Source organism: Schistocerca nitens, chromosome 8, assembly GCF_023898315.1.
Source record: "Schistocerca nitens isolate TAMUIC-IGC-003100 chromosome 8, iqSchNite1.1, whole genome shotgun sequence".
In the NCBI taxonomy this organism is placed as follows: Eukaryota; Metazoa; Arthropoda; class Insecta; order Orthoptera; family Acrididae; genus Schistocerca; species Schistocerca nitens.
Window position 1 is genome coordinate 356,696,397 of NC_064621.1, and position 15,559 is coordinate 356,711,955.

At 36.5% G+C, this 15,559-nt stretch overlaps 1 protein-coding gene across 1 annotated transcript in view; it reads left to right on the plus strand.

Annotated features, from left to right (window-relative positions):
* The window catches only part of LOC126198884 (protein king tubby), a 56,349-nt gene extending 44,378 nt beyond the window's left edge, over positions 1-11,971 (plus strand). The window contains exons 7-9 of the mRNA XM_049935492.1: positions 9,605-9,722; positions 9,811-9,963; positions 11,094-11,971. Of these exons, the coding sequence (XP_049791449.1) occupies positions 9,605-9,722; positions 9,811-9,963; positions 11,094-11,227 (405 nt within the window). The 3' untranslated portion in view covers positions 11,228-11,971. The remainder of the gene's footprint in view (positions 1-9,604; positions 9,723-9,810; positions 9,964-11,093) is intronic.
* Positions 11,972-15,559: the final 3,588 nt, after the last annotated feature.

A 15,559-nucleotide genomic window follows, 5' to 3' on the forward strand; every position in this document is an offset into this window, starting at 1 on the left:
AAATGGCTACAGTTGATGGCTTCAGCTTCCATAGGAAATCCTGGATCAACAATTGTTATATTAGGGGCAGTCAAATGAAAACAGACAGGCTGTTTATTATTTCAAAAGTAATCACCACAACTATTAATTCATTTACCCCTAGCAGACAAGATGGGCAGTGCCTTCATGGAAAAGTGTTTGTGGTTCCTTATGAAACTATGATTGTATCCAGGGGTGTGCTGCTTCGTCCAAAGCAAATTGACAGTAATGAATACCTTTCCTTGGGGCTCCAAAAATGTGAAACTCACATGGGGAGAGATCAGGGCTCTATGGAAGGTGTGTAAGGGCTTGCAGCAAAGCTTCTGCAATGTAGTCAAAACAACCTTCGTAAGATGTGGGTGGGCATTATCCTGCTACAGAATGTTGCTAAAGTTGTTTCTACCACATGCAGAAGCTTCACTGGAAAGCTCTTACATGTCATCCATATAGTCCCAACCTCTCCCCATGCCATTTCCAAATGCAGGGTGTTTATAAATAGCAACTCAAACAGTTTTACCAAGAACCTTATAAATGTTCAATGTGAGCACCATTTGTCACACGGCACACATTCACTGTACCCAAACGCTTGATAGGCCGCAAGGAGCCCAATGACTGCGGCTTGCTTTGCAAGGTCTCCATGTTGACTCGACCTAACACCATGCGATTTTTTTTCCATTGGAGCTTCATCAAGAATTGTATGTATGCAGACCTCCGTGAATTAAGAAACCAGATAAGCAGCTGTTGCTACAATCACTGAAGACACACTTATCAACGTTTGGGAAGAACTAAACTATAGACTTGATGTGTGCCGTGTGACAATTGGTACTCACATTGAACATTTATAAGGTTCTTGGTAAGAGTGTTGGGAGTTGCTCTTTCATTTGACATATCTTTTATAACTGTAAGTTTAATATAATAAATATAAAGCATTAAAACCCTGATAATCATTTATAAACACCCTGTATTTGGTGCCCTGAAGAAAGACATTTGTAGCCATTGATTTGCCTCAAACAGAGAGGTGGATGCCTGAGTACAATCAAGATTCTGCAGGCAACCACAAACATTTTTCCTTGAAAGCATCAACCGTTTTGTCTCACAGTGGGATTAATGTACTGGGCAATTATAGTTAAGTGCAGCTACGCACAGAAGTTCAGTGTCGGCTGTGGTGATTGTATAGCAGTGAAACTTGGTAGATATGCTTGTGTGTTAATGTGGAACTGATTTAAGCTGGAAAAGAAAATTAGTTCCAGTTATGGCCAACAGGTGGAAATATAGTGCTGTTCACTGTTTGTATGACAGTATGACATCCAGGCTGGGGTGTCCGCCTTAAGAAACCAGATAAGCAGCTGTTGTTACAATCACTGAAGACACACTTATCAACGTTTGGGAAGAACTAAACTATAGACTTGATGTGTGCCGTGTGACAATTGGTACTCACATTGAACATTTATAAGGTTCTTGGTAAAAGTGTTGGAGTTGCTCTTTCATTTGACATATCTTTTATGACTGTAAGTTTAATATAATAAATATAAAGCATTAAAACCCTGATAATCATTTATAAACACCCTGTATCTGGTGCCCTGAAGAAAGACATTTGTAGCCATTGATTTGCCTCAAACAGAGAGGTGGATGCCTGAGTACAATCAAGATTCTGCAGGCAACCACAAACATTTTTCCTTGAAAGCATCAACCGTTTTGTCTCACAGTGGGATTAATGTACCGGGCAATTATAGTTAAGTGCAGCTACGCACAGAAGTTCAGTGTCGGCTGTGGTGATTGTATAGCAGTGAAACTTGGTAGATATGCTTGTGTGTTAATGTGGAACTGATTTAAGCTGGAAAAGAAAATTAGTTCCAGTTATGGCCAACAGGTGGAAATATAGTGCTTGCTGTTCACTGTTTGTATGACAGTATGACATCCAGGCTGGGGTGTCCGCCTCGGGTGGCAATTTCAGAGAAGGGGGGAGGGGGGGGGGCAAATTCATTCATATTCTTGAGGGAAAAACCTGGTTTCACAAAGCGCCTAGCATCCAGCGCACATTGGTCTGTCGATTATTCATGTGATTATGAAACGCTTCCCTGTTGATTTTATAATTTTTTTTTTTGAATGATTTCTGAATGAATCATAAGTTGATTTTTGAATTTCCTGCATTCAAAAGGGGATGGGGTATACGAGATGAGCGGAAGAAAGCCTAACGGGTGAATACCAATCACTGTTTGTTATGTGGTTGTCTGGGTTTGCGAAGGATCAGCCTTTTTATAATTACTAGTAAAATCCATAGACTCAGACTACCAGAGTAGTAACAAACGAAAAAAAGGAATAACTGATAAGAAAGATTATGTATTATCTTCTTGGTGTATCCAAGAAAATGAAATTTTGACATAAAAGTTTTGGCCAGATCGCTCCACTAGTAAGGGCCAGTTGTACAGTCCCCAGCTAGTTGCCGCTTAAGTTCAATACTGGGAGTAGCACGGAAAATGCGTTATATGAACACGTAATAATGCCTAACCGGAGAATAAATGCAGGATAACAAAACTGGTGATTGTTGCAGGGTTAGCGAAGTTCACCAGAGAATGAGTCTTGACACTGGCAGGAATAGTTTCATAATTAGTGTTGGGTTGTTTTTGGAGAAGGAGACCAAACAGCGAGGTCATTGGTCTTATCGGATTAGGGAAGGAAGTTGGCCATGCCCTTTCAAAGGAACCATCCCAGTATTAACCTGGAACGATTTAGGGAAATCACAGAAAACCTAAATCAGGATGGCCGGACGCAGGATTGAACTGTCATCCTCCCTCATGCGAGTCCAGTGTGATAACCACTGTGCCACCTCACTCGGTTCAGAATTAGTCATGACAAGATTGTTTGTTAGAAGAAGGAAGGAGAAGAAACGGGGACATCACACAAATTATGGAAGAATGTGACTATTCCAAATTTATACAAAAATGTCGTACTACTACTTTTTGCTCTCATGCTTACTAACATAAAGCTTTTTGCTTTTATTAGGCCTAATAGGCATTTAATATTGGCATTATGTGAATTATATTCTGTTGTGGTATAAAAATGATCATTTGTGCCAAAACCGTCTCATTTATTTGGTTTGTGTTACAATCGTTGCAATATTAGACAGGCCTGTTTCGTTTCATCTAGCAGACAGTGACAAAATATACATAATCAGATCGAGAAATCACTCCAGCATTGGATACTATTTGTATTAACAGCTTTCTCAGTATTAGACGACATTTCGATTTTTCATATAGCAAAACGTTTGACGAACTTTGGTGAGGTAATAGATCATTTCACAGAAAGGAAAGCACGCCATGTAAAGCTGTAGCAAGATTAGAGAGAAAAAGAATGCTAGGACCTAAGGATTGAAGAAATGTGTACAGTCTTGCTTGTGTCTTGTCTTTATTCATCTTATACTTAATTTTGTCACACAAAACAGCAAGTTATTAGCTAATAGGCAATTAAGAGTGCAGATTTTCTGAAGAGTTCCAGTTCTCCTGGTTACAAATAATCCCATCCAATATTAATTGTGAGTTTTGTAAGAGGGGCATAATGTAAAACCGGCCGACTGGGAGCAGGAGAAGAACCACAGGACATTTTAATTTCTACTGTCGTGAATATCGTTTGATGGCACCCATTACAAAATAGACACATTTGAACTCCACACAGCGAAATACTGTGACATGCGATACAAAAATGTTGTGTGAAGAGGCGTGGCACTACACTTTGGCACACTTAAAGAGTGAATAACATGTTTTTCATTTCCTCGGACTTATATGTTTTATGTATCAGACTGTTCAGAAAGATGTGCGCTACAAAATGAACTTTTTTTGTAAAGTTAATTTTTAAAATTTTTGGTATCCTATCTCAAACGCTTGGGTGGGGGGGTCAGAAATAACGTAGATCCGGGGCAGATGTGCAGAGCAGTCCGAGTGTAGTGGGTAGTGTCCACGTGACCCGTGTTTACATTTAGTGAGTTTACTGTTTCCTCTTTGTTTATTGCTCTCACGTGAAATAAATACAAAATGTATTTCTGTGGCCGGGAGCTATCAAGTGAATTAAAATACATTCAAATAATTACGGAGGGCTAAAATGTTATTAGTTTCAGATCTTATTTTATTTCTACCTTTCTGGCAGTCAAGCATTAATCTCCTTCCAGGACAATGAAGTTATTTTTGTCGGTTTGCTAAAGAAATTTGGCTTTTTTTTCCGCCGAGGCAGTCAATTTATTTGAAATGAAGTGTTTTATTCCACACTATTGGCTAGTGTCAACTGCTCGTTGCATTTCAAATGCATGTTTTCATCTTATAGCATGTATGGCAGTATGCCATAATAACGAACTAAATTTGATATAATACAGTACTGGTGTTTAAAGAAAATTTACATCCCGAAAACCACACTGAAAAGCTTAACATCAAGTCGAAGCCTACTTCATTGGGAATCTGAACATACTAACGTGCGCTGTAAGCCAAATTATGCATTTTACGATGCATGCTAGAAGATGCAGTTTTAATTGGTGATGACAGTTTTTAATTAATGTCAATAATTATTAACATTAACAGTAATAATTATTGATATTAACAGCAATAATTATTCGAAGCAGACCACATTAAGAAGAGAATGGTTTGCAGTCAACTCTTTTGAAGACGGATCTGTAGAGTGGCAATATTTCAAAATTGAAACATATGTGAATGGGAGCATTGCTGCAGCGTTTCAAGTAGATGAATACTGGATAAAGAATGCAGCTTCTTGATTTGCATAACCTTTCCTCCTGTCAACAATATTCCTTAAAAAAGAGTCGACCAACTCGAAATGGGATTTTAGTCTTATAGACGAGAGTGTTTCCACAGCTAGAATTGTACTTGCTTGTATTTTTCGTAATTATGTTGTATATGTGTTACTAATTCAATAAATTTTGCCCTGCAGCTCTGATATTGTCAAACCATCTATCTTCTGATCGGAAATGATGGTCTGAGGAGCAGCAATATGTTGCTTATTTTTGTAATCAGCATCACTGAAATCCCACAAACACCGCCGCGCAGTCTAGGGCACCTTGCCACGGTTCGTGCGGCTCACCCCAGGTTCGAGTCCTCCCTCGGGGTGTTGTCCTTAGTGTAAGTTAGTTTAAGTTAGATTAAATTAGTGTGTAAGCCTAGGGACAAATGACCTCAGCAGTTTGGTCCCATATAACCTTCCTACAAATTTTCAATTTCCACAAACACCAAAGCAAAGCATGGATATCCAAAAAGCGAACAGTATTCTCTGTTCCCCGCTACATATTTCAGTTTGTCCACACACTATGAACACACATAACCTCAAAACTCATACAACTAGTGTTGCCAAAGTTGGAACACACTGAAAGCTTTTAGTTTCACTAACGAGTTGGGCAAACGTGCGACGTGCATTTACAATCGCCAGTAGCGCAGTTGCCTGCAACCTCATGTCGTCGTGTAAACTAGGCTTTACTTTCCAAGCAAATTTCCTTTCATGCAAGATGAACTGTGTGTGAGTATGTATGATGATTTTCGTAAATCACAGAGTGTTGACTCTCATTTAAAAATCAACCCTTTGGAGATGAGCCATTTAGAAGAATTTCAAGCCCAGATCAGACATTTATGTCGTTATTAAACATTTTACAGGCACATTTGTGTGATGTATCATGAAGTGTAACGCGTGCAAAAAAGATCAACAATATATGTGAAAGTGTAGCTTCTCTTCCAGCTTATTAATCTATAGGTAGTGGAGAGCGGTCATGGTAATTCAGACGATAAATAATCACTTGTACTCCCATCGCCTACTATGAATACTATTATTCTCGCAGCGTATACACAATACGTGTAATGTAGGGCATGTACTACAGAGAACTTATCTGGCAATAGTACAGTTCTCTAGCGATATTATTGCGGGGTGAGCCAGTGGTTCTATGTCCTCACAAATCTTCGAGATCAATATTATATGTAAAAGCTTTGCTTCTTCTTGTAACAACACTATGTATATTAATTTAAACCATTAACTTTTCCTATTTGTATGTTCGCACTACTTAACAGTGATGTTGATATTGGCTGACTACATCACGTGTCCTATACTGTGAATATCCGGTGTCATTGGCTGGCAAGATAACGTGACATGAGCTGTGTCTGGTTTACAAAAGCGCATCACAATCTCGACTTCTATGCTTAGGAAAGTAACATGCGGTGTTCGCATTTATACTTTTGTAATATGAAAATATGTAGCGTACGTGTTGCTGCACATCAAAGATCTTTCCAAAATGTGTTTTTTTTCCCCCGTTAGTTTTGTTTTCTAAAGTGACGAGTAATTCTACGCCGGTGTATAAAACCAGAGCCATTCAAAGGATTTATAACTTTTACAGTTCCGAGGGAAAGTATACTGTCACTTAACATGGAAAAACTGTATTTTCACATGGGAGAAAATGTATTTTTAACCGGGAAATCAGGAAAAACCTGTGAATTTTTTTCCCTTGTCCATGTATACACCCTGTTTACAGAGTGCAGTGAATACACAGAATTACTGAATTCAGGATACTGTAAACCATGTACTGTGCATGAAGAGCCATTGCACTTGCTTTATGTGACTCTGTATATTGGGTTCACAAGCACCCTTATTATAGTTCACTTCTTTGAAGAGAATACACCCAAGGGGTTGTCAGGTGTACCATGATGTTTGCACGTTATTGAGACATTCGTGTGCAGCTCTGTGGAAACCACTGTTTTCTTGCATGATGGGGCAACATCTCATTTTGTTTGCCTGTGAAAGATTTGCTTGATGCAATATTCCACGAAAGTGCTGTTTCTAGAGGTTTTCCAGATCATGGCCTGCAAGATCACCTGATCTGAATCCATGTGACTTTTAGTTCTGGCGATATCTAATAGAACATGTTTACTGTGGACATGTTCAGTCTCTACCTGAACTGAATCCCAGTACATATGAACATGTTGCTCAGATTCCCCTGTAACTGCTACAAGCAACTACTGATCACATTGTCTTACGGGATACAGCATCTGGTCGACATCTCCAGTGCTCATATTGAACAAATTGTGTAGGTGGCAGTTAACAATAAAATCATTTTACGGCTTTCTCAGTTGATTGACCTTGTCTGTCCACATCCTGTTACTATTCCAAGACGTATGGAAGCATTTGTATACTTCTTCCTTGCATTCACAGCACCAAATTTGCACCTGGTGGCTAAAATTGGAATTGATTTGTTTTCTAGTGTAAATGGGTTTCACATTAATACATTATATCATCTACCAAGTTTCGCTGCCCTATGATAATTACAGCCCACACTGAACCCCTGTGAGTAGCTGAACTTTAATTACAACCACCTCGTATTAACAGTCATGGCAATTATTGTTGGAATAATAAACAGTTTATTTACTTTTTCCCATCTGTCTTATCTTCATTTGAGGCCCCCTTATATTAAGAAAGTTACTGTTGTTTGGAAGAAAGGGCATTTTGCTAAATGTGCCGTTAGTAAATTTTATGTTCCACTCCAACTTACATTTCATTTTTTAAATTAATATTGATATGTATGTCGAACATTACCTGCCCAGAGATTAGCACATTGCTTTCGTAATTCAAATCCACCTTGTGGTGCCAGATAGCCTGGATCAGTTTTTTAGGCAGTTTGTCATATTTGGCTAGGTGAATACCACAGTTACACGATTCACAAACAAGGTGCAGGATAAAGGTTAGGAAAAAATGGTGGTGGTGGTGGTGGTGGTGGTGGTGGTGGTAGCAGCAGTAGTAGTAGTAGTAGTAGTAGTAGTAGTAGTAGTAATATGTAAACGTTATAGATAACTGATGCTATTGCAGCTACACATTTTCATGTTCTTGTATTGGCACAAATATATTATGGTAGTCCACCTTCATCAATATGTTACAGTGTCCTCTACGGTATCTTTGCTGCAATTGTTCAGCAAAATCTTTTTCCTCATATAACTCCATAGATTCCTGTTTTGCTGTATTTTAGTGAGTGATTATTTGTAGGAGTGTGCATCATACCTTGACACCTCTAGAACCAATATTATTACGCTTTGTGTGCTTGTACTACTGGCCAGTAAATGAGACAGTGAAGAGGAAACTATATTGTCATTGCAATAATCTGATACTGTGTGTTTCTGATTCACAGCAGTTTCACCATTTACTGATGTTACTTCATATGGATACTAATCTTGTCCTGTTCATAAATCCATTTTCAAATGGTCATTTTGTTTTTATATAACGGTATTCATAATATTTGGATTTGTGGTGTTAATGTCAAAGTCTAATATCTGGCTCCAGTTCAGTTATCTTATCACTGGAGAAACACTTCCTGTACAATGCTTCATTTAGTCAGTGAAAAATGCAAGATGGAACAACAATACTATGAAGTAGAATAGATTGTTAATCACCCCAAAGAGGTGGTGTTGGGTTGCAGACAGGCACCTGTAAAATTACATTTAAGTACGCCTGTCTCCTGCTTAATACCTTTCCTATTTTGTGCAATCCACTCTACTTTATATTGTTGTTAAAGAAAAAGAAGTCATTGATCGCTGTGTCTGAGTGTTAGAGCAGGTGGTGTTAAATTTCTTACAGGGTTGAAAAATAATTTGTTGAAGCAAGAGAGAAGTGCAATCAGCAGGATGACTCAAACCCTTTTTGTGATTATTCTCAACATTTTGTACTTGAATAGTATCATTTTTAGATTTGCCATCTGATCAAGGTAATTCTGTACTGCAGTGGTAGGTACATATTTTTCATAGTATGGGTACAGAAATGATGGAACAGCTATATTTCTCATTGACAAGTATATCATTCCCTTTGATAGCAAGGAGATTGAAATTTTACATTTTGTTTTATTATTATTATTATTATTATTATTATTATTATTATGGTTAAATCCCCAATGTGTTTCCAGGCCACTGAAAAAAAATTGGTTTTGTTACACAAGCAATATAGGCTTTTGTTATGCTTTTTTGGCAGTTTGACAGTGTGAATATGTGTTATCAAGTGTGTAAGAACTATAAAGAAAGTAAGGCTACAGGTGTTCTAACGAACAGTTTATTTTCCACAGACAGTGATGCCAGTAATGGTGTTCATTGCTTTTCAGTGTAGTTTGATACTGGTTGACACATTTGTTGCACCGGCATCACATTTTGCATAAGGAAATTCTGTCTCATTATCCATACACTGTCTACATTCTGAATGTCCATATTCAGCGAAGGTGTCCGGCTAAATGCTTGTTCAATTATCTGTGGAGATGTAAATCATAGTTGAAAATCACTGGGTGGTCTGGGCAGTAATGTACTTCCTCAGTACACCCAAAACAGAACCATCCTCCCTTCAAGTCTGACCTAGCAACCAGCAACTCCCACCATTTAAAATCATTATTACCAGTCCGTACTACAGTACATCAGAAAAATTGGTTGTAGGATAAAATCAGCCCATAAGAGCTCTTTATGCCTTATTCAAATCAGCCATTTATTAACTGTGTGAATACCACTTGTATATTACTCCACCTTTCTAATTTGAGATAATTTACAAGTTTTCTGAATTGCATTCATTTCTTTTTACTCTTTATTAGGATACAAATGTTCTTGGCTTCAAAGGTCCAAGGAAAATGACAGTTATTTTGCCAGGGATGACTCAAGAGCACAAGAGGGTACAAATCTGCCCTCAAGATGAACATGAAGGTTTGCTGGGTAAGATAATTTTTATATGTTCTTGTACAGCTTGAATCTCAGGAAAGATCAAAATAACTCATAACTCAATACTGGTCTGTGAATTTAGAGTGCTGGCGAAATAAAAATATGGATAATCTCATAGAGCTTCATAATAAAACACCAGTATGGAATGATGACACACAGTCATATGTGCTGAACTTCCATGGGAGAGTCACTCAGGCATCAGTAAAAAATTTCCAGATTGTTCATGACAGTGATGGTATGTATATTATATAACAATACATTTTTCTTGCTTGTCTTGTTCATATTTTTTAAAGAAATGTTTTAAGTTGATTTTAAATAAAATTTTCTTTTTACATATAGTTACAGATTTTGAAATACACTTGCTGTATAGAAGTAAGTATTTGGCTTTTCAGCTTGTAATTTTACCCTCCCACACATCACTAGTAAATTTTCAGTCTCTTTGTTGGTTTCAAAAGCTTCAAGAGATGTAAGATACACAAAAAAAAAAAAAAAAAAAATACTTATCTTCATTTTCTTGTTGTTGGCTGCAGTACATATAGGGGTAGATTCTTGAGGCTGCAATTTTGACTTTGTGGGTTCCAGTTGACATAATAATTGATGAAGTACATTCTGTTTCTATGACTTTCTTATTTCATCCCATTCTTCTATATCACACTGACTTGACAATCTCCATTTTCATAAAACCAAAAATTATATTATTATTGTCAAAATTAAAAACACATCTGTTTCCATCAGAGGCATGCCCACTACTCCCAACATTCTGCGGTACTCACAATATTCCAAAGAGTTTACGGATCGAAAGAGTTTACAAACTTTCTTGACAAAAGAAGAATTTTCACCAAATTATATCACAATTTTATAAATGAGTCCAGAAATAAATTTGATAAATATCGTCAGATTGTGCAATTAATAATAGGAATTTTAAGTAGGCCAGATATTTTGTAATTTCAAATACTTGTAAAAGAAAAGTAATTTTAACTGTACAAATAGAGCTAGAACATTGATTGAAACAGATTAATTGCATTTTATACATCTTAGTCTGAAATATAATACATTGTATACAAAATTATATGAAATTCTAATAGTGAAACAGCTGAGATAATTTTAACCTATACAAGACACGAAAATATTCCTGGTATCAGCTATTTCTAGGACAAAAAAAAAAAAAAAGTAATGTTAGAGGAGGTTGTCCCATTACAAGCTGAGGCATAAAATATAATTAAATTTAAGAAAAAGCCCTTCATTTTCATGTGGTAGACCTGATATGTTAGAATAATCTAAATTTTATTCTTTATTAGCCTTCTCACCAAAATATATACATTATTACTGCTGCCATTGCCAGTAATGTTTCATTTATATTTTCAGTTGATTACATAGTAATGCAGTTTGGTCGTATTTCCGAAGATGTCTTCACGATGGATTACCGATATCCTATGTGTGCACTACAAGCGTTTGCTATTGCTTTAAGCAGTTTTGATAGCAAGTTAGCGTGTGAGTGACAATTTAGAAGCATGCAAAGTTTTATGATAATTGTACATTATCAAACAATGGAACCCGAAGATATGAAGATGAATATGCTGTAGCAGTATGCAGGAAAGAATGTTACTTCTTAAATCCACGTGATTGCATTTTTACAATTTGCAGTACCAGTCATCACAAGATAGACACTGTTGTATGTGCCACGTGTGTGGCTGGAGCACGCACAATCATTGTACACTTTGAGTAGAACTGCTAGTTTGTCTTTTTTAATGTATGTGTGCTGTGTGGAGATAACAGTATTTATATTTCATACGTATGTGACCTTTAAGATGACGGTTTCTAGTCCTAAGCAAAACATGATACAATTTATATTTTTTTAATGGTATTTTAATGACATATGAAGACTTGATTTATGTCACAGTTCATAATATTTGTGTATAATTTGGCATGCAGTTGCTTGTCAGTCTGCAGCAAAGTTAAGTATAAAGTTGCACATGTCAGAAAAGTCTTTCAATATTTTACCTCTCATAAGAAAATAATGCCATTGCATGACAGGCCTAAATATAACGAATCTTTGTCACATCTGATTTTAATTTTAAATTGCATTGTTAATATTTTCTCAAAGCAATACGCACTATTTTAATGACACTTTTGTCATGTTGTCACCTTGTGAATCTCTCGAGAGTATACTTGTTGCTATGTGATTGTCTGTTGTGTGTGCTAGACATAGGCCTACTGATTTAATAATGTGCTGAAGCACTATATTTCATAACTAATGGAATTTAAATGGCCCCCCATGATATATGAATCTGTCTTAAGCATCTGTGTTTTAAAGAATTCAAATCTTGTTGTTTATAATATGCACTTACATTGCTCACTGTACATATTGTCATATTTCATGTGTACTTTCATAAGTAGGTTTTTAGTGATCTATCAGTGTATATATGACACAATTGTTCATTGTTGTTATTTTTTTACATTTCAAGTGGTGTAATCTCTCTGTTACAACATTTATACATCACTCTTGCATTTATATACAGTACCACCTTTTTTATTACTTTTCTGCATTTGGCACTTGGGAGTTTATGCCCATAAGTGAGATACGACTTATTCTGTTTATTTTTCTATTATTCTGGTCAGAAGATGTAATGTATGCTGTGTCTTTAGCTGTAAATTAACTTTATTATCAAACATATATCTACACATATTCAGCAAGCCGTCATTTGTCTATTTTTTTCCCTGACAGGTGAAACCTCTGATAATACTGTCCTCATATTAGAATTTTATCCAGGATGCCTATCTTTGTTGTAATAATTCATAAACCATAACCATTCTAGTTGTTGTGTTAAATTTTATTTACAGGCATGGGGAATTGTTCTTAAATGTAATAACTTGTAAGGAGCAGTAATTTATCCATGGCTCACCATTCTTAATTGTGAAAAAAGAACTGTAATTTACTTCGTTTGTAAAACAATATCTGTAAAGCCAGTGTGTGTGATGTTTGCTGAGATACTGGCATGAATAAGTGAATTCCTGTTATCTGATTAGTGTCTTCAAGACTGTACATCATTTCCATATTGCCATAGTTTGTTGCCAGTTAATACAATTACTGCTTCTAAAGTTTTATTATTTGTACAGTACAGAAAATTTGTGTATGTAGTGATAAAATATGAAACATTGACTTTGTGAAAAAGTGCTTGGTACCACAAAGGCTGTATGTCTTCATGATTGTTTCTTTCTCTGATAGATTCTGAGAAATATCCTTTCAAGGTGTGGGAATGGGCATTGGAAAAATTTACACTTGATACTCATAGTAGTCCCCATTTGTTTTGCACTTACAAATATTATGACCATCAACTTGTTACAGTGAGAAACGCAACTAGATAATGAAAACACTTGTATTTTAGTGATGAGAAACATGCAAATGATTCGTCCATATACCTAAGTTTTTAGGTAGCTACAAAATTATGACAGGGTTAATATCTTTTTTATATACCTTTATTTTTATGTACTGCTGACTTTATAATTGTAATCAGTGTCACCATCATTGTCAAAACTGCCATGGAAATCATCAATATTGCTATTTTTTGTTGGCTTCATGCTAAATTCCACACTCCATCTGTAAATTATATCCTTCCCAACAAGGTAGTTTGATCTCTCCTCTTTGTTGATCTGGGCTAACTGTAACACTTTGTGATCTCCGTACAGAATATCATCAAAGACTGAATGTACTGTAATTACTATTATAATGACACTCTTGATAGATGTATCACTCATTTTTTTGTTTCCCTTTTTTCCACATTATGTGAACTTCTTATGCTGTATTGGCTAGTTGTAAAACCTGTGTCCTCATAAAACATTAAAATGTACAAGCAAGTGCTGCTCTCAATCTATGAGCGCATGGCCACAGATTTCCAACAATTCTTTGTCTCTGCATACTAAATTAATTTGTAATAACTAGTTTTCATGTTCTTAACTGTAACATTGTCTGTATTTTTGTATATGCCATTCAATCTCTGTTCGTTGGCCTTCCATTTTCTATATTCACTGGCGTTCCATTCATCACCAGCTCTTCAGAGGTGTATCATATTCCTTAAGATGAGTTGTAGATATAGTATGGTATAATATTTCAGTATGCTAGCACTACTGCCTTTGGATCACGGGGTCCCGGGTTTGATTCCTGGCCAGGTTGGGGATTTTCTCTGCCCGAGGACTGGATGTTTGTGTTGTCCTCATCATCACCATCATCATCATCGTCATCATTCTTCACAGTGGCTGGACTGGACTGTGTGAAAATTGGGTCTTTGTACGGGCGCTGATGACCGCACAATTGAGCACCCCACAAACCAATCATCATCACGTCAGTATTTCAGCATATGCTTGATGTTGATTTTGTTGGATACTCCATCAAATAATGCTACAGAAATATTTGGATTTACCAGTGCATGCATCATAAACAAGTCTTTATTCCATAAGTCTTTCCTCTTGACCGGTCAGTTTGTAGTTCATGACATGAAAGTGGTGGTCACAAATATTGGCCCAATTCTTGAAAATGTACTCTTTCAGTCAGCCGTAAGTCCAAATAATACTGGAATGTAAACAAATCCCCCTCCCCCCACCCTTTTGGAGAGATCTTTCATTTAATACTTTGAACTGACAGTAACACCCCTTATCATGAGCGAGAATATATAACATCAAAAACAAAAATTACTTCATATATATGTACATTTAAACAATTTGAGATAATGGACATAGTAGTTGCCTGCTTTTCTCCAGCATCTTTCCACTTTCCCCTCCCTTCCTCTGTTGGAAATTGTGTGTGTGTGTGTGTGTGTGTGTGTGTGCGTGTGTGCGTGCGTGCGTGCGTGCATGGGTGCCACTATCTGGTGTGGCAAGAAAAAGAGTAACCCTCCATAAACACTAGTGGGATATGATAATGCACAGCACATTTGGTTTCTGTCTCTCCCACCCCCTCCCCATCACTTCACTCTCCTTCTTTTCTAGCTTTCTTCTTTTTCTTACCCCTGTATCTTTTGTTGATTTTCTCTGACTTCATATTTGTGTGTCCTACATAGTTACTCCCAGTATGTGAATGTGTTATCCTTCTTTACCTCTTATCTTCATCTCCCCTGCATCGCACTTTTCACCACTCTGACTTTAAACTGTCTTCAGTTTAATTCCTGCATTCCACACATTGACGAGAGACTGTAAATAGTATTGTCTGGTTTCTTTTTATCCTATAGTTCTTCATTTTTGTCACTTTACTCTTCATTATTTTTCTTCTGTACCTGGCAAAAATGTGGAACAATTAAGACTCAAAACTGCAGTTCAGCCTTTTTTATCCCTCTGTTTGGTAAATATTTTGTGTGGTTCGTTTTTTCTTTTCACAGTGGCATTTCTCTATTAAAGACTGTTTAGTTCATTTCAGTGTTGAATTAGAAAGTGTTTAAAACGTTATTTTTATCTTATTCATTAGATCTACTGCATCTGATGTGGTACCCACCTACTTTGAGTTTAAACTACTACTCATTCTATCGTTTTTGTTTTCTCACTTCACCGTCTCCCATGTTCTTGTTATTGTCACTCTTCCACATTTATTTACCAATTTAACTTTTCCTTTCTTAGGCTCACGTTACAGTGTCAGAATTCTTTGACAAAGCATTTATAAAAGCTAGGGCCTATCCCTGACTTTATAAAAGATATGATGAAAGTACCCCAGTGTATCGTAAAGTATTTTGTGAAATATCTTTTGTAAAAGTTAATTGGCAGAGTTCTTTTATAGTGGACTAGGTGCTTTACACTTGTAGTGTGTGCACAGTTATCATTTTTTAGTTGTTGATTGCACACTATGT